At 41.7% G+C, this 20,170-nt stretch overlaps 1 protein-coding gene across 2 annotated transcripts in view; it reads left to right on the top strand.

Annotated features, from left to right (window-relative positions):
- The window catches only part of FAM53A (family with sequence similarity 53 member A), a 68,869-nt gene extending 54,733 nt beyond the window's left edge, over positions 1-14,136 (top strand). For both annotated transcript variants that reach the window (XM_068679665.1, XM_068679664.1), the window contains exon 5: positions 12,942-14,136. In XM_068679665.1, the coding sequence (XP_068535766.1) occupies positions 12,942-13,265 (324 nt within the window). In that variant the 3' untranslated portion in view covers positions 13,266-14,136. The remainder of the gene's footprint in view (positions 1-12,941) is intronic.
- Positions 14,137-20,170: the final 6,034 nt, after the last annotated feature.

The following is a 20,170-nucleotide window of genomic DNA, read 5'->3' as shown; positions in this document are numbered from 1 at the left end:
AGGATATTGTCTGAGAAAGGGTTTCATTGTGGGAGCTGTGGATCACAACTGCTTAGACCCCTTCCTTCTGGGCACCAGGGTGGAGGGGAGAATTCCCTGGGTGGACTAGGACATAAAACGGAGTTTGTGTAGAATTTTCTGACTTGACACTGTTCTTTTTACTGGCGTTGGGCCATCTCTCAAGTATGGACTTGAGAGTTAATCGCAAAGTCCTTTCTTATAACTGTTTTTTAAGGGCAGATAAATTTCCTTTCCATTGGCCATCTGGCTTGTAAGGGAGGGGTGGATGGGCAGTTTGTAACAAGCGCTGTTCTGGCTTTTTTCTATCGTATTTACCATTTGCTTTCTGAGACTCTGAGTTAGAGGCTCTGCCATGTCTTACTGCGTAATCACATGAAACATGTGCATGCTAGCTAATAAGGTATAAACTCTGTAAAAGTAGTGCTGTACATCCTACCTTCCAAATGTGGGTAAAGTGCACGGTTATATAAAAGATAGACACTGAGTGCAAACAAGTGAGTGTCCTTGCCCACATGAAAGTTGAATGCTTTGGTACAATGCTTGCAGCAAGCTGCATTTTGAAGACTTCCAGATCCTTCGACTACATTCCTGGTTCATCACCAGCATTAATTTGTTCTCATGTTGTAACATATTTGCAGGTTATGCAACAGCCTTAGGGAATTGAACTACAAGTTGCGAGCTTAGTTTTTTACTCTCAAACATACTTGGCAATAGCTCTTAAATTTACTGCGACAGTTACTGTATGTGTTGGCTTTTGTCCATGTGCTTTATATGGCCACTGAAAGTACTGCAGACTTTGATTCTTTGCTTTGAACAGTTTTTATTGAACTCCTCGCAGTTGAGGCAGGCTGTCCTTTGAGATGCCTCCTGTCAAAATGGCTCAGGCCTGGAGCTCTGCCCCCAGAGAGGCCCAGGCCGCTCCTGGAACATGGTGGGCAGCTGCCACCAGGCTTTATCCAGCAGATGGGACACCCTGGTCACTGCTGGGATGTGTGGAGATTCTTCTCACCAGTACCACACCTCAGCATCCTGGCAGGGGCCTACTCTGGATCATGTACCCATATTGGCCTTCTGTCAGGCAGTCTGTACTTGCCGCTGCGAGTGCTGAGCCCCATTTTCTCTGCTGAAATGAAGTAGTAGGGTGGAAGGAAGCATCCCAAGGGCTACCAGTCGGACAGTACTGTTTTTACTTTCACACTCAAACTGTCATATAATGTCAGTGTTGAACTGAATGCTCAGAAGGTGTTTCAGAGTCCACAACTTCATTGGAACCCACTAAAATAGCCGTGCATTTGTCCATTATGTGTGTGTGGAATTTAGTTTTGATCTGTGTGTTACATGCTGGGGCTTATCCTTGCTTTTGCATCTCTTCTATTTATTAGAAATGCCAGACTTGTGCTGCAAGCCCTAGTAAACCAGCTTGTAACCCTTACTGCCCTTTACAAAGGGTAAGGACTACATGAGCTCATATTTTAATGAGACTTCTGCCTTGCTCTACAGTAAAATTTCTTAATCTGACTTAATAGCGAAGCTTTCAAATACTTAGGCTACTGTTTAAGCTAACAAACAAACTTTGTTGAGGCAGGAGGGCGAGATGAATGCGTTGCTTCTATCAAGTGTGTTTCTGAGAACTTAATCAGTATGCAAGGATCCAAAGCCTTGCTTCACTCAGAATTCGAGGAACCAGCAACCCCTCCACTCTGTCCCTCTTGTCATGCTGCAGAGGCTGCCAGTGTCACGTCCCCCACTCAACAGAATATAAATGTGAGTTTGAAGAGTTAATTTGAGGTCTGGGGGAGCTTTTGACTGGGTGGCAGCTGCAGCTTCAAACACCTCATCTAACAGAGGCAAGGTGCTGGCAGCAGCTGCTTACACTTCTCCTTTCCCTCTCTAACAGTGGCCTGGCTGAATGTACTTGTGACAAAATATCTGTGGGTTTAATGAGGGTGAAACTTGGCAACTATGGCCCAGAAAAACAAGCAGTGCTAGGAGTGTGAACGTTTTTCAGATGGCTTAATGCAGTTAATGATCAGTTGTTCCTTTCTAGATAGTAGTGTCCTTTCTCTGAAAAGCATTTCCCCTTGCATAAAAAAAAAAGCTCAGTTTTGTAACTGAAGACAGCGTGTACTGTTGCATCAGCTTGACACTTCTTAGTCAGCAAATTTTACTTCCAAAATCATGATTAGGAGGTTCGCTGCACAACAGATATTCAGTGTGATCCTTACTTGTGCTTTGGTGTAGGTTTTGTGGATCCTTTTAAACGGGTAAGGAGGAGGGAACTGGGGAAAAGTATGCTCTTGCCTAAACAAGGGAGCAAACTAGAAAAACAGATGGTGCTAAAAATAGTTTATTACCAGAGACTAAATATGGCTCAGTGACTTTTTCCTTATAAATAATGCAGCTATAAATCCTGCTAGATATCAATAAGTATTGAATTAACTCCAAACTGCTGAGTGTTACAGAACCCTTTGGCAGCTTTCCAAGCGTGGTGTTGCCCTTCATTCATAGGATCAACATTTAATTTCTTAACGGGGAAACCTGAAGAATTCATCCTCTTTGAATGGAAAACATAGACACAGGGAGCTTGAATGAGTAGCTACAGGCAAAGGCATCCCGTTGCAATGGAAGGGGAGCCGTGCTTGATGAGTTCCTGCTAGGTCACAGCCAGGATGAATCTCCTCCTTTCTTTTCCACAATGCATGAACAATCAAAGGCTCGTTTTTTATCTATTGTTGCCATGGAGGGCATCCATTTAAAGTTCAAATTCCAGCAGGCTTGGGAAGAAGGGAAAGAGCCGTAGGAGTAGGCTGGGCTGGGAGATGATAGTCGAGCATCACGCGAGCTGAAGACAAGCCAGCACTTTGTCCTGTGACAGGAGAGCCCAGGCTGGGGGTACTTGGTTTTGAATGGGTGCTTGGAGGTTTTTTTTTTGGAGTAGTGAATGAAATGCTGCAGAGGTAGCAGGCGCGGAGAGCATCTGGCGTCTCGCTTTCTTTGCGCCGGCAGAGTGGGTCACAATGTGAAATTAGGCCTGAAACGGCGTTTAATGAAGTGAGCCCTTGCGCTGGAGGTTCCCTGTGCTCTGACAGCGAGGCACTATAAGCCTTGAGGATAGCAAAGGGAAGGAAATCTCATTAAGGATAAAGGTTTTTTCCCACTCTTTTGTAACTGACGTTCTGTAACAAATGCCTGAAAAATAAGCTGTTCAGAGCCCAGAGCTGTTCAGGGCTGCGTTGCTTTTCATCAGATGTGCAACTGGCTTTGCATGTTTACAGGGCTTCTTGAGCCATACGCTAATAAGAGGAGGAGGCAGCTTAATATCTGCAGTGGATTTACTTTTCCTTTCTGGCAAGTTCCCGTATGTGCAAGTAAGTGTTCATTGTTGAAAGAGCTAATGAGTACCAGACCAGCTGCATTTGACATTATGAGCAAAGGGGCCATCTATTAACTCACAAGCTAGGTTTCAGCCAGCTGTGGGTATTTTCGTTTTTAATTATTACTTAGCCTGTCATAAAATTGGATTATGCTAAAATTATTGGTGATGTTGTTTGGAATACAATACAATATTGAACCACAGCTCTTAATTCAATATCGTATATAGGGTACCTACAGTTAATGTGCCTGAGCTGCACCAGAGGGTTTAAAGAGGTGAGAGCACTTTTCTCAGGTTTTACCATCTGGATTTTGGCAGGTGGCAGGGGATTAGGTTTGTTTCTTGCTCTAAATTGCAAGAGATGGTGGCTATCAGAAGAGTTTAGTAGTGTTTTATCATTGATACTGTGACTTTTCCCCATCTGGAGGTGGCGGGAAATCCCAATGTTACTGTTTAACTTACACTCAGAGGTATAATTTACTTTCTAGTAACTCAAGGCAATTCTGGGAAAGGGGGTCCTCTTAATATTCAGTATTTTTTTTGTGATATGGTAATCAGAAACAAATTAGTGCATCTTTATAATGAAAGATTTTGTAACAAAATAATTCCTTTCATTCTGAAACTAGGCTTTGGACTTTCATATACTGAATATTAACTGTTGTGAAACATGATGGTAAGGCAGATGTGCTTCCCTTGCTCTCAACAGTCACTTTTTGACTTGGTGAACCATCTTATGAAAGACTTTAAACAAATTGTTTGACCTGAGGTTTTTCTCTACGGAGGTTTAAAATCACTTTAGAAAGTCTTAAGTTTAACTGTCGTCTTTCATTACTCTTGCATTATATCAATCAGTTCATGCTGTACATATATCACACCTACATACCAGTATATAAGCGGAGCAGTTCTCCCATGCATGTGGAAGATGAACTGATTTGAGTTTGTCTATATCAACTAGTGATGCCAGTTTGTTCTGTTGGAGTTTTAAGATAGGAAATATACTGACCTATGATCTCTTTTTCAGGTATATGCGGACTGAAAAGAGTTTTTACAGTATTAAATGTAAATTTCTATTGGAATGCAGTTGTAAAGAGATGACTTCTGAGCAAGTGATCTGGGAGGTGATTGCTTGGTGTTAGCTGCAGCTAGTTGATCCATTCAGATACTTGAAAGTACACGTTTCTTTACATGCTGCTGATGACACATGCTTCTGCAATGAAACTTAAATACCACCAGAAATTGAGTTTTAAATAAGATTTCTGACCAGTTTCCTGATTTCAGTTTTCACTGTAGTAGAGACTGTGTGACTGAAACTTAAGGCTGTTACAGTATGCTAAGGAGTTTAGAAGTCGTGGTAGTCTAAATAATTTCCAATCTCTTAAAGCAAAGCGTGAGTAATACTTGAACACGTAGCTTTTTCATGCAAATGCTGATTGTATTAGAAAATAGAGAGAGAAACTGAAGTTGGCCATACTGTAAGAAGCTGAGCTCAGTTTTAGTGTTACCACAATGTTTTAATCCTGAATATTGACTTTCTTGCACGCAAGTTGCTTAGGCTTTGCTTGTCTTCTGATTTGGTACAATGTATTTTAAAACACATTTTATTGTTTTTCAGTGCAACTGAAGGATAAATACCATATACATGGTTTTCTGACTTGACTTAAAAAAAAAAAAACAACAAAGCAAACAAAACCACAGATGCACACTATTGAGCATCCAGTGCTGAAGTGTTGTGCTTCCAGATCTGGTTCAGTCCAATAAACGGACTTGTCCAAACTGGATGTATCTTTAACTAAGCCCAAGTTTTAGCACAAGTTGATTCAGTATTAAAAACCTGTAATGGATTTGCCACTCGTGCGGCTCAAGAAGTATTCTTGACATCATTTCAAAAACGCTCAAAGTGGTCCAAAATCAGATGCTAAGCAAAAAAAACAAACAATATATGTATTAGAGATTGAAGGTGAACAGTGCTAATTGTGTTCTTTCTAAACAAACGAGTTGTGTTCAATTTACCTTGTCTCTGGAAGTAATTAGTGGTCAGAGTCCACCTACAGTTTGAATTAATGCTCCTGCAAGAATTTATTGTGAAATTGTGGTGTTTGCATTGAGTTGAACAAAAGATTCCTAACGGCACTTGTACTTTGTCTGCACGCGTGCATACCCACGTGTGCCTGCGTGCAGTTGCTTAACGAGATCTCAAGGCTTTGTTTTGGATGAGTATTTCTGTAGTGGAAAATTGATCAGGGGAAGGGGGAACTGTTCCCAAGCTGAGACTGTTTGCCTTTCTCTCCCACCCCCCTTCCCTGGCAGAAGTGAGCTTTATGGCCCAATTATAGAATCCCTTAAAATGCTAGTTATGATGGAGTGCCAGCATAACCCAATAATATAGGTGAGGCTGACATCTGTCAGTAACTAATGAGGGCAGCCTTAGAATGAGGGTTGGGAGTTTACCTCTCTAATTTTTTATAAATTTGACCCATCGTATCAACTTAAATATTTGACTTGAGGATGAAAAATGAACACAGTGGAACACAGAAGGTGGTGCATGGATGTACTCAAAATCAGCGCATGTGTGATTCAGTTGTGAAAGTAATTGTTTGCAGCTCATAGCGGAGTCATGCAGGAATAAGACCTTGGCTGAGGTGCTCAGGAATAGAAGTTCTCTATAAAAATAGATGACACACAAATGGCAGGAAATGAAGCCAATATGGTCATGTTTTGAAGCCACGAGGGTCAAATCCTGTCCTGTGTTACACTGGTGCATAATCAGTCCACTTAAACCCTGTTACTTGAGAACACTTGGGCACTGCAAAGAGAATTTCAAAATGTGACCGAGCAGTTGTACTTCCACAAACCAGCACTTGCTCTTCTTGTTAGGATGCATCTAGTGAGAAACCTGGATGCCCAGTAAAACCCCTGGTTTTGCAGGGAATCGCTTGTTTCAGAGCTGATAGTAGCTGTGCAAATCTTAATTTCTCTGCCAGAGGGCCAGTGCTTTGGCTGCCGCAAGTGGTCTTCTGTTTTTCAGGTCCTGAATGCTGCAATACTGCAAGCAATTATTCTGTTAGGCAGTGTACTTGTTCCACATGTTGGTATGTCCCTGGCCACTACAGCAGTGAGGTGTATTGATTGCTGTCAGTCTGAATAGAGGTGTGTCTAGCTCATGCTAATGATGTGCATGCTTCCTTTTTCCCAGTTTAAAATTCAGAAAACTAAATGCATCTGTGTATTAATTGGACATTATTGCTAATAATGTGAAAGAATGACTTTGTAGAGATTTAGTTTTAATAACAAAGATGGTAACGTGCATTATAAATTACTTCTTGTTTCCAGAGCTCGTATTTCTTTTCTGAAAGGTAGAAGTTTCTGAACTGGAAAAGGTGGAACAACCTTGGCAAAACATGAATCACCTCCGATGGGGAGAGCACGTGGTTCCATTGTTTCCCTCTGTGCCAGTTTACGACCAAACCAGATGTGTTCATCCTCATAGGAACACACAAACACTGCAGCTGTTCCTTCGTCATGCCACCACTCACTAATGTACTTGAAGCAAACTTGCCAGCCTGAAGCCTCTCCTGCTTGTGCAACCCAAGCACTTTTTAGCCCAGTTCCACGTTGTCCAGCTCTCCAGCTCATCTGTGTAGTGCTAACATCCGATGTGCTTAGAGTCAAACAGGGAGCAGGAAAATAACTAGCCCAAGTGCAGAGACAGTCTTTGGTGCTGCAAGAGACCCCAGGCTGCAGCTGCTGCCTCTGCAAGAGCAGAGCTAGAACCCTTTTCTCTGCCTGCTCTCCCTGCTGCTTCAGTAGCCTTTTGAGTCTTGTCTGTGGTGGGGCTTTTCCCTTTGAGGGAAACCTCTGTTCTAATGCATCAGTGCGTTTCAGATGAACACTGCTGTATCTAGCAGTTGTCTTGTTTGGCTTAATTTCTTTTCTCCCTGGCCAAAGTCTTGCACTGTATTATTCAGCTGAACAAAGCAAATGTTGTCATGTTTTACTTTGACACTATATTGATTACTGGCCAATTTATAGGAGTTAAACCCACTGTATGAACGTCTTCTGTTAGCTAATGGAATAATTCATAGCATCTGTAGGTATTCTTACTGGTCTGGTACTAAGAGCAGTTGAAACTTTTTTACTTAATTACAAGCAGGTGAAATAGGTAGGCCTGATGGTTGTAGAATGTACTCCCCCATTCCCATAATAAAAGACTGCATGATTTATACTTACTGAAACAGCAAAGGCGAAAGGTTGCAGTTCACAAATCCACAGACTTGGAAAATGTAAGATGCCAACATCTTAATTAAAATTCCATACTGTAAACTTTTAAAAACGCAGTTTAATGTTGGCCTGGGTTCTACATAAGGGGAAAATGACTATATATGTTGACCCACTTCATGCTAATATTGCCATTGAATCATTTTCTTGACTGTATTATATTACATATTGTATCAACTCACTTAGCTTCTAATTTGTCTTTAAAATAGTAAAAATAATAAATGTTGACCTCTGTGTTGACTGGTGCTGGACTTGTGGAAACTGCAAAACCTTTCTACCTGAGTTCCTTTCAGTGTCTGTTAGCTCTGCTAACCTGTCCCTATCACACCTAAATTTAATTTGGATAAAGATGATGTAAAATGGCAGTAGTGTTTTAAATCCAGTGTAGGGAAAACAACTTCAGACTGACATACTCAAACTATTCTTTCACAGAATCACGGAATCTGTGATCTTTAATCTGCTTAAATGGCTTAGTTTGTCACTTAATGATGAAACTTAATTGAGCACATGTGCTTCCTCCCCGGCTTCCCAGTCTGTCCATTTTGTAGACCTGTAACTACCCCAGTAGTTTCAAGTCAGTTCTTTCATGTGATGAATAGCCTCGTATCCTTGTGTATGTGAGTGTAATTAGACAAACTCAGCATTTTGGAAAAATATTTCTATTTCATTGGGACATATTTCTTCAACTAATAGTACAAAATAAAAAGGCCAAATTAAATCACAAGTTCTTACAGCTCATAAACAAACTTTACAAGGGTACTGTGGCACAATTTAGAATAAGCATTAAAAAAAAAATCTAGGCCAATAAATAGATCAGCTTTCATGGTAGACTACACCAGAAAGCAGAATGTTTAAATCTAGAACAGTCTGGCTAGTGGAAGATGAAAGCCTATTACTTCATGATCCTGTTTAGCATCTGATGTGAAATGAGTTGATGTCAGTTTACTTCCCTTCCTGGGCACTTACATCTAAAAAATTAAAATTACCTTTTGAAGATACAGCAGAGACAAAGTACTGAACAACTCTCATATTGCTGCGTGTCAGCTTGTATTGATTCTTAGCTAGGTCCTTTACTTTTGCAAAGAGGACTTATCTTCTTTGTCTACAAAAAGCTCAATTTTTTTACACTTCTGTTTTCAACAGGGATTTTTTTTCTCAGTCACCTTTGTTTTTAACTTGTATGGACTGAATTAACTTTAGCCTCTTAACATTATCTGTGAACAAAATGCTTAGAGCTATGCACAGCAAGAGTCAGAGTTAAACTGTAGGAGGTTTATTCTACAGTAGGGTTTGTTTGTTACATAAACTGCACTTTTTACTATTTCATTTAATGTTATATAGAAGGTGCAGGCATTAGGACAGATTTCTTAATCTACAAAATCCAATGTTTGTAATAAACACTGTATGTGTCTCCACCCTGAGAGATACTAATACAGTTAATTGGATGCATGAACTGAAAATACAAGTAATTAGATGCATGACCTGAAAATGCCTTTTATAGGAAAGGACACCTCTGTTCATGTCTGTTTGTGATGGGAGGTGATGTCAGGTGAGGTATGTTTAGGAGGCAGCTTTCAGCAGGATTCCATGTAGTGTTTAGTACCGCTCTGTTGTGACAGTTTGCATAATTCAAAGTTTTGAAGTCTCCAACTTAGCTTCGTAAATCAAATCTCTTCTCTTAAATGTAGTTGGACTTCATTATTGCTGAGGCTAAGCTGTAACCTTGTTGGGGATAGGGGACTGAGATGCTAATGTGTCATGCTACACGTGGTGCTTCTGAGTTGCTAACTGTGGAGGCCTTTGATTTTGAGCCAGTCTGACCAAGCTGTAGGAGAAGCAAGTCCAGGAAGTGAAATAAGTCTTAAAGCAGCATCTCCACATTGTTCAGTCATAGGCAGGAGTCTCTGGATGGGACAGAAGGTGAGCCAGGTAACTCCTTAATGTGATGAATTCCCTCTTTTCCTAAACCTGCAGCTTCAGCGAGCTGCTATTGCTGTTGAGATGCCTGCTGAGAGGCAGCAGGGTGGGCTCAGGGTTTCTGGGCTTCCTTTGCTCTCCTCTTGGTGCCAGCTGCTGCAGCTGCACCTCCTGGGAGCAGCTGTGTCCTGCACCCCATTCAATCCGAGGGGGGAACGGGTGGGCTTGGGGTGTGAGGGGGGCGTGGGGAAGAAGCATGAGAACTGCTGCTCCCATTATGCCCTAGGTCTTAATGCCTGCAAATGACTTGGTTTTCCCTCGACTGCTGTAGCGAATGCTCTAGTTTTGTTAGTAAAACAAAACCCAACCTTTTTATTGCTTTTTATATTTGGAAAGTGATGTATTATCACTTTCTGAACTTGAGGTTTAGTAAAGAGTACAGACATTAGCTTCCTTTCAAGCTACTCTGGGCCTTTCTTGTTTGCTTTGTATGGCAAGGGTCTAGAGAGATTTCTTTTATTTCCCTCCCCGTCATTGTTTTTGGTACAAAGTTTTATTCTTAATATTCAGACATTTTATCGCCTCCCTTCTTTTAAAACCGAGTTTCTTTTTTTTCCCCCGTTGCACAAAAGAATACTTTTAGCTGATTGAGTTCTATCCATTGCCAACTGCGGACTCTTTTGTCTTGTTAGCCCAGCATCCTTTATAGAAGGAGGACCATTGAGCAAGTCCTCGCTGGCTCCCCGCAGAGCACAATTGTGCATGAAAGGTGTGGTACTGTACCAGCGTAACATGTCAAGCTGCAGCTCAGAGGGCTTGAATGCATTGAGACTTCTACCTTTTTGCTTTGTGAAAGGAGCGGGATTGTGCTGCGAGATAATAAATCCACCTATTTTTAGTTCGGTGCGGTTGTGACAAGTGGGTGAACAAAGACCCAGTTGAATGCACTTGCTGTTGTGTTGAAACCAGCTAAAAGTTCCCATTCAAGTGGTTTCAGCACAGTGCAGCTAACAGGCAATTTTCCATTTATGTACACAAACCTTCTAGAAAGACAGCTGTGTGGTTGGATTAATTTCTAGCAGTAAATTGAATAAAAGATATTTTGAAGGGGGACTCGGGAATTCCTTTCTAAAACACTGAAAGCAGATCTTTGAAAGCTCTCCTTTATTTGATGCCTTTCCTTCCCGATGTCTACTGTAAGATTTAAAGGACTAGAAATACTGTCCCCTATGCGGAGATGCACAACAGGAAATGTATTCTCTTTTTCAGAGCAATGAGATAAGATTAGAATATCCTTTAACACTTTCTACTTCAAAATATGCTGGTTTGCTTTTAAGTAAATATGAGAAATTCACACCTCTTAGTCATAAAAAGGAGCTCAAATGTTTGTGCTTGCATAAGCTGCAAGTGAGCTATGTCAAAATGTGTTCTGAAAACAGCAATGTGTGTTATACCAAAGCTGTTTTTTGGTATATAAAACAGGGGAGGGGAACGTGGCTGTATAAAGCTTTTTGCTTATGCAAGGTTATCAATTTTGTTACATCTGAAATAGGATGTGGGTTTTGATGAAGGCTAACACTTCAGTGAATTCCTCCTGGTGGAACTGTGATCAGTCTTTTTTTCCCCCTGAAGGTTGATCTTTGGATGCAATTCCTGGAATTGCATAAACCAGCTCCTAAATGAAGTCTTGTTTCTGTCTGCCCAGGCACACCGCTATCCCTCAGATCCTTCTGGCCTTAAACCTAACTAGAGATCTACTACAAATTATAAGGTAGCAGAGCTCTTTGAGCAAGAGTGGTGTACCATATAGGCATAACAAACCTCTGGGCAGTAACGAAGAGCATAACACTGAAGTGTTTGCATTTGGTGCAGCCTTGGGGAATACTGCTGCAGTGCCCCAGCTATGGAGAGGCTCCAGTGATGGTGAACCACCTCCCTTACAAGTCTTGTTCGTTCCTCAGCCTGGCCGGACTGTGAATTCCAGAACTCAAGTGTGTTGCTTTTCACTGTTACCCAAGTTTTCCCTCAAATAATTTTTCTATGTAGACTGAATGTAGGGATATATTGATAGTCATGTACAGGCAAGGCAGGCCAATGTCTGTAGATTTCCTCTGAGTTCATGAAGTTTTGTTTAAAAGCCACTGAACAGATCTGGTAAGCTGCTCATGTGGCTGCTAATATGCACTGGTGGAGTAGAAAAATTTTCCAGTGCTCTGGAAAAGCATCTGGTTCATAACACATCATGAGTGCTGCAGTGTTCCTATTTCATACAAATATATTAACAAATATAAAATACTTAAGAAATGACAAACTGAGGGGGGAAGTTGAAAATGGGTGTGAACAGTTGATTTTGTTCCCTGTGGATCTGGGTGTAATAAATAATCACCGTGTGCATGCAAGACTGGAGGCACTTAACCAGTACAATATCGAGAGCCCCCACAACATGATTCTCCAGGCTCTTACTGCTTTAGAAAGAAGCCCTTTGTGACTATTTCTGCTCACTGTGTGCGTTCAAGAGACAGAATTCAGAAGTTTTGCACAGACTAAAAACCAGCTTCTGCTTTCTGTATGGCCTTGCTGTTAATTGCAGCTTTTGGATTCTCATCAAGCATCCATTTCAGTTGCGTGAGGAGCTCAGGCACTTTATTCCTGTATCTGAGGGGCAGAGATAGCACACTGAGGTTTTCTCTTTTAAGTCAAGGTGAGCATCCCCTTTATTTTTTTAATATACTCATTTAAACAGCTCTCAAATTCCTGAGCTTGTCTTACTTCTGGGTACCACTTGAACAACTTAAGCTGTCTCTGGAGCAAGATGTTTCCAGCAGGAGCTTGGCTTTCCCCTGTTTTGAGGTTACCGAAATGTGCCAGCTGCCTTGTTGCAGGCTCTTGTGTCATCGATGTGAGGCCAGGGAGCTCGTTATCTGCACATTTGGGAACTTTGAGAAATTAATTGTTGGCTAGGCTGCGGTGCAACTGTTTGACCTAAATGCTTATGTTACCAACTGGTATGCTCTGGGTTTGCTGGAGAGTTGATATATCAGATCGGATGCTTGTTGATCCTTATTTAGTTGAGTAAAGGTAGGTTTTTAATCTTTTTTAGAAAGAAGGGGACTGCTAATTTTTGTCGCTAACTTGAATCTACATTGGCAAAACATCTGTGCAAAACCAAACTGTTTATTAAGTAGATGCCTTTCTTCCTTTTTCTTCATTCTCCACATTGTTTCCACAGTAATTTTAAACATGTATGCCTTTCTAAACTTGTGTACATACCCTTAACCCATTCAAGAACTTAGAGAATTTACTCTGCTCCTCCTGTGCAATCATTGCTAACTTACTCATGTTTTTTCACTTGCAGACTTTAAAAAATTCCAAAAGTCTTTGCTCCCTTGATTATGAAGATGACGATGATGACACACAAATGAAGACAATTGTGTCATCCCCATGTGACTCAAATGATCTTATGAACATCATCACCCCTGGTTCCAGTCCGATGAAAGAACAGCTGGATGAAGTAAGGCATCATGGGTCATGCCAAGGTAGCTTCAAAACAAGGGATTATAAGAAAGCAGCTGCAGTATGTGAAAGCGATGAGGACACAAGTGATTGTGAGAGCACTGAAGAGGGCATCTTTCCTCTAGACTGTGGGGACTTGGACCTAGAGCAGATTGAAAACAACTGAGACTCAAAGTTGTGTGCTAGAATCAGAGTTGTTCTAAATTAAAATGATAGAGGATTACCTTTGCCATGCATAATCCATGTCCCTGAATCTCTGTATTGCCTATCTTGGGCCTGTGTTAGAAATGTTTCAGGTGGGGGAAAAACGTAAACCATTGTTACCTGTTTAGTCTATTGATCAATATGTGGATGACAACAACAACAAAAAAAAAGTAGGAGGTTAAATGTTATTTTGAACATTAAGGAATAATTTTGATTATAAAATTTCCTAACAGATATTTTGCATTTTTATGGCTTTTACAGTTCTGGAGAAAAAGCATCTCTATTTTGAAATGAATTTTCAGAAGGGCATTCTATAAAACTAAATCTGTCTACAGTGATTCTGGTGCGGGTATATGTTGCTTTTGTTAAAGAGCTTAATGTGAAAAGTGAATTACATAATGAAATTGGTAATAAACCTTCAGACAGAACTCTTAAATACCTGGTTGACAACTGGTCCAAAACACTTAACTGCCATCTTTGACAGCGTCTGGTTAAAAAAAAAAGTTCATAACATGTACAAATGTTCTTTTCATACATTCAGGACTTTTTGATCAAAATATGGTAGTAACCTTAAAGGTTAACATTTTCCATGATTTTACTACTTGAATTGTTTTCTAGCCTGAAGCAATGCTAATTTAGGTGGGATAAAACTGCAAGTAGCTGCCCACCTACTTGGTCATTATGTTTTCTGTGGTTCAAAAGAATGTACAACAAGAGCACTTGAACTTTTAGACAGGGACTTTGTAATGATCAATTCCCCAGGAGGTGATCCCTTCAGCAATACTAGAAGGAAAATAGTCCTTGAATTAAATAAAATGACATTTTGCTTTGCACTTGTGTCTGTTGATGAATTTTACTTGAGGAAAATCTATAATCTGGGGCATATTCTGCCGTGTGGTATTTATGTGCAGAGCTGGGTGGAGGACAGACTTCTGGTCATCTGAAAAGGAAGTGAAGTCAAGTTAGTCTGGGGAGCTGGGGAATAATTCATGCTGGATCCCAGAAGTGTCTCAGTGATTACATACACCATAATTATCTCTAATGTAATATTGTATTCATTGCAGGCTATTGCAACACATACTTACTCCGTTAGTTCAGACGGAATAGGGATTTTCCTGGTCAAGGAGTAAATTAATTTCAAAATGGAGTTTTTAAATTGGATAGAAATGGACAGGCTTAGATTATGGCATTTCAGTGCATCATGTTGGTCTGCTTAAATCAGCCAGCTCCCTATGGTAACTTGTACCATAAAACCAAAATACAGCAACGTTCCAAGTCACCTAACAGCATGATTATATGAGAAAAGAGTATATTGAGGCTGAGCAAGGTGTGACCCAGGCTCCAGCCTTGTGATTAGGTCAGCCTTTGGTCATAAAAAAGAATTGGTCTGTAATTACTGAACCAGCTTATATAACTTACTATCTATACACAGCTTTAAAAGCTTGGATAACCAGTAAGAAGCTCTAAATGTTTTTATTGCCTTTATGACTCCTACTGTATCTACCACAAAGAGCAGCAGTGGTCTGTGATACCGATGCTGGTATGCATGCATAGGGAGGTGCAAGAACACTGAAAAGACTTGTTAGGTTCTTGATGTGTTAATATACATTGCGTGGGAGATAGTGAAGCTGCTCACTGCAGCAGCACAAAGTCATCCTCCTTTTTCTAGCAGCGTAAATAAAGGAGATGGTACCAGAGCAAAGCCTTCATTTCCTTCAGAAGCTCCTGTTAAATGTGCATCACACACAGGTATTTGCTCCTCTGTAGCAGAGATCATGCAGGTGGTGCTATATATACATGCACAAGCTATTAAGAACAACTATATGCAACTGAAAATCACTGGTTTTGCACTCTAAAGATCAGGTTTCAAGAAATGCTGAATGAGGTGCAGCTGTTTTTCCTTGTGGATAGGTGGGAGATGCACTGCAGTGTGGTGGTGATCTGTCATCATGGGTAATGGGGCTACCAAGCTCCTGCCGAGGCTGCAATTACTAGTTGCAGAGCTACACTTCTTTGTATTTTTCTTAATTGAGCAATAGAGGTAAGTAAAATTGAATCAGCTTTAAAGTAGGATTGTAGTGAAGGCCAATTGTACAACTGGGATCACTTAAAAGCCAATTTGCCTGCTTGAACAGTTAAAACTGTAATGGCATGGAATGAGAAAACTAGCGTGGCAATCCGTTTGGCTCTTCCTCCAAGGAAGACAAGCTCTCCTGGAAGAAGTAAAAGAAGAAAATACCTCAAAGGGCATGAATAAAAGGAGGTAAGATGTACTTTGTCGAGGGAGAGGGGGGGGGAAAAAGCTTTAGCAGGAACTGCAGCTGTTACGAAGACGGTGATAAAGCAAAGCCAAGAATAGAGCAGATAATATTCTAGCTCTGAATTATGAGATCTCAAATTCACTTCTCCAGCCTCAAAGGCAGGGTTCTGCAGTTCCCTTCTGTAGGTGCATTGTTTTCACTCAACACAAAGCCACATTCCTACCCCCATACTTGGGTCGGAAGGGGTTTCCCAAGTTAAAGTACAGATGTGTTTGCTTATGGTAACACAGGGCTCCAGTCCCATAGCAGCCAGCTGTTAAAACTCTAAATAGCCCTTTCATAGACGCAGACAGAAAGGAGTGGTTTTAGATACTGAAGAACAAGTTTTGTGAAAGTAGGAAGTAGTAATTATCTAGTTCAGGCTCTTATTAGTTGGTGACAGGAAAATAAGTAGTTGAACAGCTGTGCAGGAACACAGAAAATGAAGAAGTTGGCTGAAAGGAATCTGTGCACTTCGTCTCTAGCCCCTAATGTAATCCCACATGAGAACCAAGAGTAAAAGGAATTACTGGTTAGAAGTTATTTCAGCTGGGGCAGGCTTTGGCCTTGCATCATACGCAAGATATCAAGACCTGCTCCAAAAGAAATTAATGGATGGTGAATTTGGCACTTCTCTTGCACTAGATTACAGGATAAAACCGAGGGGCTGTTTTGGGCAACTAAAGAAGGCAGTTTGCAAAAAGGGAAAACATGGTTTCAGAGATTGAATTGTATTTGGTAGTGGCTGAGCTAGGCTGTGAGCAGCTTGGGTCTGGGAGTGGTTTCCTTCCATCTCGCAGCCGGTGTCAGAACAGCAGACTTCTGCACAGGCTGTGGGAGTTACTCTAGGTCACTTATCTCTCATTTTTATTAGCAACCGGGCTAACAAAGTAGCATGCTTGTTAAATTTGCAGTCAACAGGAAGCTGGACAGATGTGAGAGATAAGATAGCATTAGAATTCAAAATAGTCTTGGCAACTTGCAGAAATGGTTGCAACAGGGAGGAGATAGGGAAAGACAAGATCCTTTTCAGCAAGGCACTAAATTTAGATGGGGTCGAACGACTGCACAAATCCAGTGTTGGGCCAACTCGTTAGTTCTTCCGATAAGGGAGCTGGGAGTTGGCCTTGCCAGTAGGAGAAAGGCGAGCTTCAGGCTAAGGTTCACAAACGGCGATGCGTTTGGCAAGGCTCACGAGGTGCAGGTGCTCCTGGGAAGCACGGGATTTAGTCCATGACTTGAGATACTGCGCTTAGGAGTGCAGAGTCCAGTCAAGAGGGGCACGGCTGATATGTTGGAGATGGGTTGGAACGTGGGAAAATGCACTCGAGGAAGCGCTGAAAGAATCGAGCTTGAAATCTTGCGGTAGGCCGGCCTTAAGTTGCAGCTAGGGTGAGTGATACTTTCTCCTGAGGCCTAACACAACAACCAAGGACTAGAAGTTGCAAGGTAAATAACTGCTGGAGGAAGAGGTGAGGATAACATCAAGGAAAGCACCCTGGAGCAGAAACAGGAGCTCCCAGTGCACGGTTCAGCTATAACACGTGACATGTAGATCCTATCCAGAGTTGCCATTTGCCAGAAAATAGGCCCCTGTTTTGTAAGCTTGGCCTAAATGGTCGTTGTGAAACACCTACATCTGTACCTGCCCATGTCCGAGTCCATTTTGACAGGGTGGAGCCTGCTGACTTCACCTGCAGCTGGAAAATAAAGGTAAAGGTGCTGGCTGAGCTGTTGGGGCAACAACAGGCCAGGCCCTGCCGAACCTCTGACAACACAACTTTGACCAAAAGTCCTTGGTGGTGAGTGGCAGATCTCCTCGAAACAGTTTCTTGATCTCATTTTGCATACTGTATGGTGTTCAGTTTTAAAAAGTACCCAAGTGTGTGTAGATCTTGCTGTGCTTGCACACTGGGCTTTCAAAGCAGTCTCTGTTCCCTCACTGGAGATCATTCAGGGCAGCTTGGATTACCTGGGAGATTTCCTTCAAGCTCATGTCTTGTGCTTAAACGAGACAAATGGGTTGGGTGTGTGGCACACATAGGACCTGGCGCAGGAGCTGTGGGTTCTTCCACCACATATCCACGTGCCTTTTCCTTCACCAGCATCAAATAGCCAGGGGCTGGGACCCTGCCCGTGTGGCTACTTATCCTTGGACCCTTTGGTGGAGCTCGTCGGTTGTTTAACACACACAAAATACGGTTTCAGAGGAGCGTTGCTACCATATGCTTAGCAGCCCATTCTGGTGTTTTCAAAGCGAGTTTTGACATCGGTTGTTTTGGAGTTTGTGTGTAATTAACATCATCCAAGCTACTGCTCCCACCGCCATCTGGTCAGCACAGCAATCGCTGGTATGCTGAAAGCTGGTATTTACTAGGGGAAAATGAGGGTGCTTTCACTATCTGCTGCACTGTTTAATGTGGGATTTTTGCTGCTGCAGAGTAACTTAGGGCTCTGTGCCGTGAGTGATTTGAGCTGGAGGAGCACGAACTCTGGAGATGAGTTGAAAACTACCTTAAAGCAGCATTTCATTTTTGAACCTATTAAAACAAAACCCAAACCACAAAATTAAATGTTTTATGACATCTCAGTTCAGACAAGGAAATGCAGTGCCCTGATTCAGGTAAGCCTTCCTGATGTTGGCTGATGATGGGAATGTAAAGCGAGGGCTGTGCTGCTGGGTACTCCAAACTTGGGTCCAATTTGCCAAAACAGATGTGGCCGAACACCTCCTTGCATTAATGAGGAAGAAAATACCCCCAGAACAGCCAGCTGTGGGCTGGGGAGACATCCAACTGTCCAAGCTGCCTTTCTTCTTCATCTTTGCTCTTGAAACTGCTTCGTTTTGCCACTACTGTACATCAGGTGAGGTTTCTGACATTTTTGGAAGCATCAGAGCTGCAGCTCATGGCTAGGCAGCTATGGCAATACCTCGCTTGTTTTTTTTTTGTAGCTCATGAGGCTGTAGTTCAGGATACAACGGCCTAATTTTGGTGTGTGACCCTGCTTCACTCTCCCAGTGGCTTTTTCCATGCACAGAAATGTCTTCATGGTACAGAACACATGGGTACATGAACAGAGAACCTTGCATAACACAGAGATGCATGAGAGTGAATTGCAACTCTGCAGGCAGCTTTACATCTGCTGTTTGCCAATTCTAGGACTTGGCAATTTTCATCTCCTTTCATGCCTAGGTAGCATGGATTTTACTTTTGTGTGTGTAGCTATTACAGGATCTACTTCTGTTCTTCCTCTCTGGGTTATACCAATCCCCACACCCCCATCAAACCATTCTGTCCCCCATGCTGCTGATCTACATCCCTCATCCCCTCTCATTTTGGAAATTCAGTTCCAGAGCAGCACAGATGCAGTTTTCAGAGGGTTGAGTTGCTGAAGTCTCAAACCTAGCAGAAGAGTTTACAAACTGATGTTTATTCCAGCTCTTAATGCAAGGTCAAAATTAGTTTAAATTTTACAGGAATTACAAATGCTCATTAGCGACACCAGCTTTGTGACAATCACAGCAACCTTGGCAAAATTAAGTCCCTATAGATGCTCAGACTTCTTAGTAGGATGACTATGAAGAGGTGGTGGTGGTATGTTTGTTTTTTAAGCAAAGCACAGTATCCTTATCTTCCTATGAAGAATGCTGAACCACTTCAGCACATATAGATATATATATATTTAACAAATGGAAGAAATCAGCCCAAAGCAAGTACCTGACATGGAAAAAATTCAGCCTCAATACCTTTAGGCCATTGAAAACAAGTCTAAAAACAGGGTCTTTTAGTGGAAAAATGTTGGGCTAATATTCTTAGAGCTCTTCTCTGTCATCTAGGGCAGGGTGAGAGTGTCCCACTTGTCTGCCTAATGCCTGTGTTCTGATTTCAAGTGTTTTATTGGAGTGTGTCTAGGACATGAGAAAATGGGGACAGATGCAAGAGGGGAAAACATGGAAATCAGCAGAAATAAAGAGAAATCTGAACAGAAAAAAAATCCAGTGTAGATAATTTAAACCAGAAAGTTTGTGGCACGCTGTCAGAACTTCGGCAAGTGCAAGTTGTCCTCCTGTTTGTTGTTGTTCCTGAGTTTTTTTTTGATCTGAAACATATTACTTGTAAAGGAAAGCATTTCCATCAGCCTACCTTAGTGAGGGCTAATGGGAACAGCTGTGATAATCTTTGTATCCTGTTTGCCAAGAAGAGTTTCCTAAAACTATTTGCTCTTTGAGAAAGGAACGCGCTTTTAAGCCATAAGCAGGAAAGGCCTGGGGATGCAAGTCTTGTTTGTGCATACACAAAGCTGTCTAGACCTTGAACTCCGTAAGGCTTGTACCTTTCTTGCATAGTGAGAGCTGTTAAGAATGGTGGCAGTGACCCTGGTGCCTCTCAGAGGGGAATTGAGCCACACTTACATGTTGTTTTTTTTTTTTTCCTGGCTGATTTGTCTGATGCTGTGTTTTCACATACTCAGAGCATTCAGAGCTGCACCTGTTCCAAATTCGCTTGCAGGTGGTGGCAGCAAGCCTCATTTTTACACGTTCAGGTTAACTCCTCTGGGCCAAAGG

Source organism: Anas acuta, chromosome 4, assembly GCF_963932015.1.
Source record: "Anas acuta chromosome 4, bAnaAcu1.1, whole genome shotgun sequence".
Taxonomy (NCBI): domain Eukaryota; kingdom Metazoa; phylum Chordata; class Aves; order Anseriformes; family Anatidae; genus Anas; species Anas acuta.
This window is presented reverse-complemented; position numbering and strand designations above follow the sequence as displayed.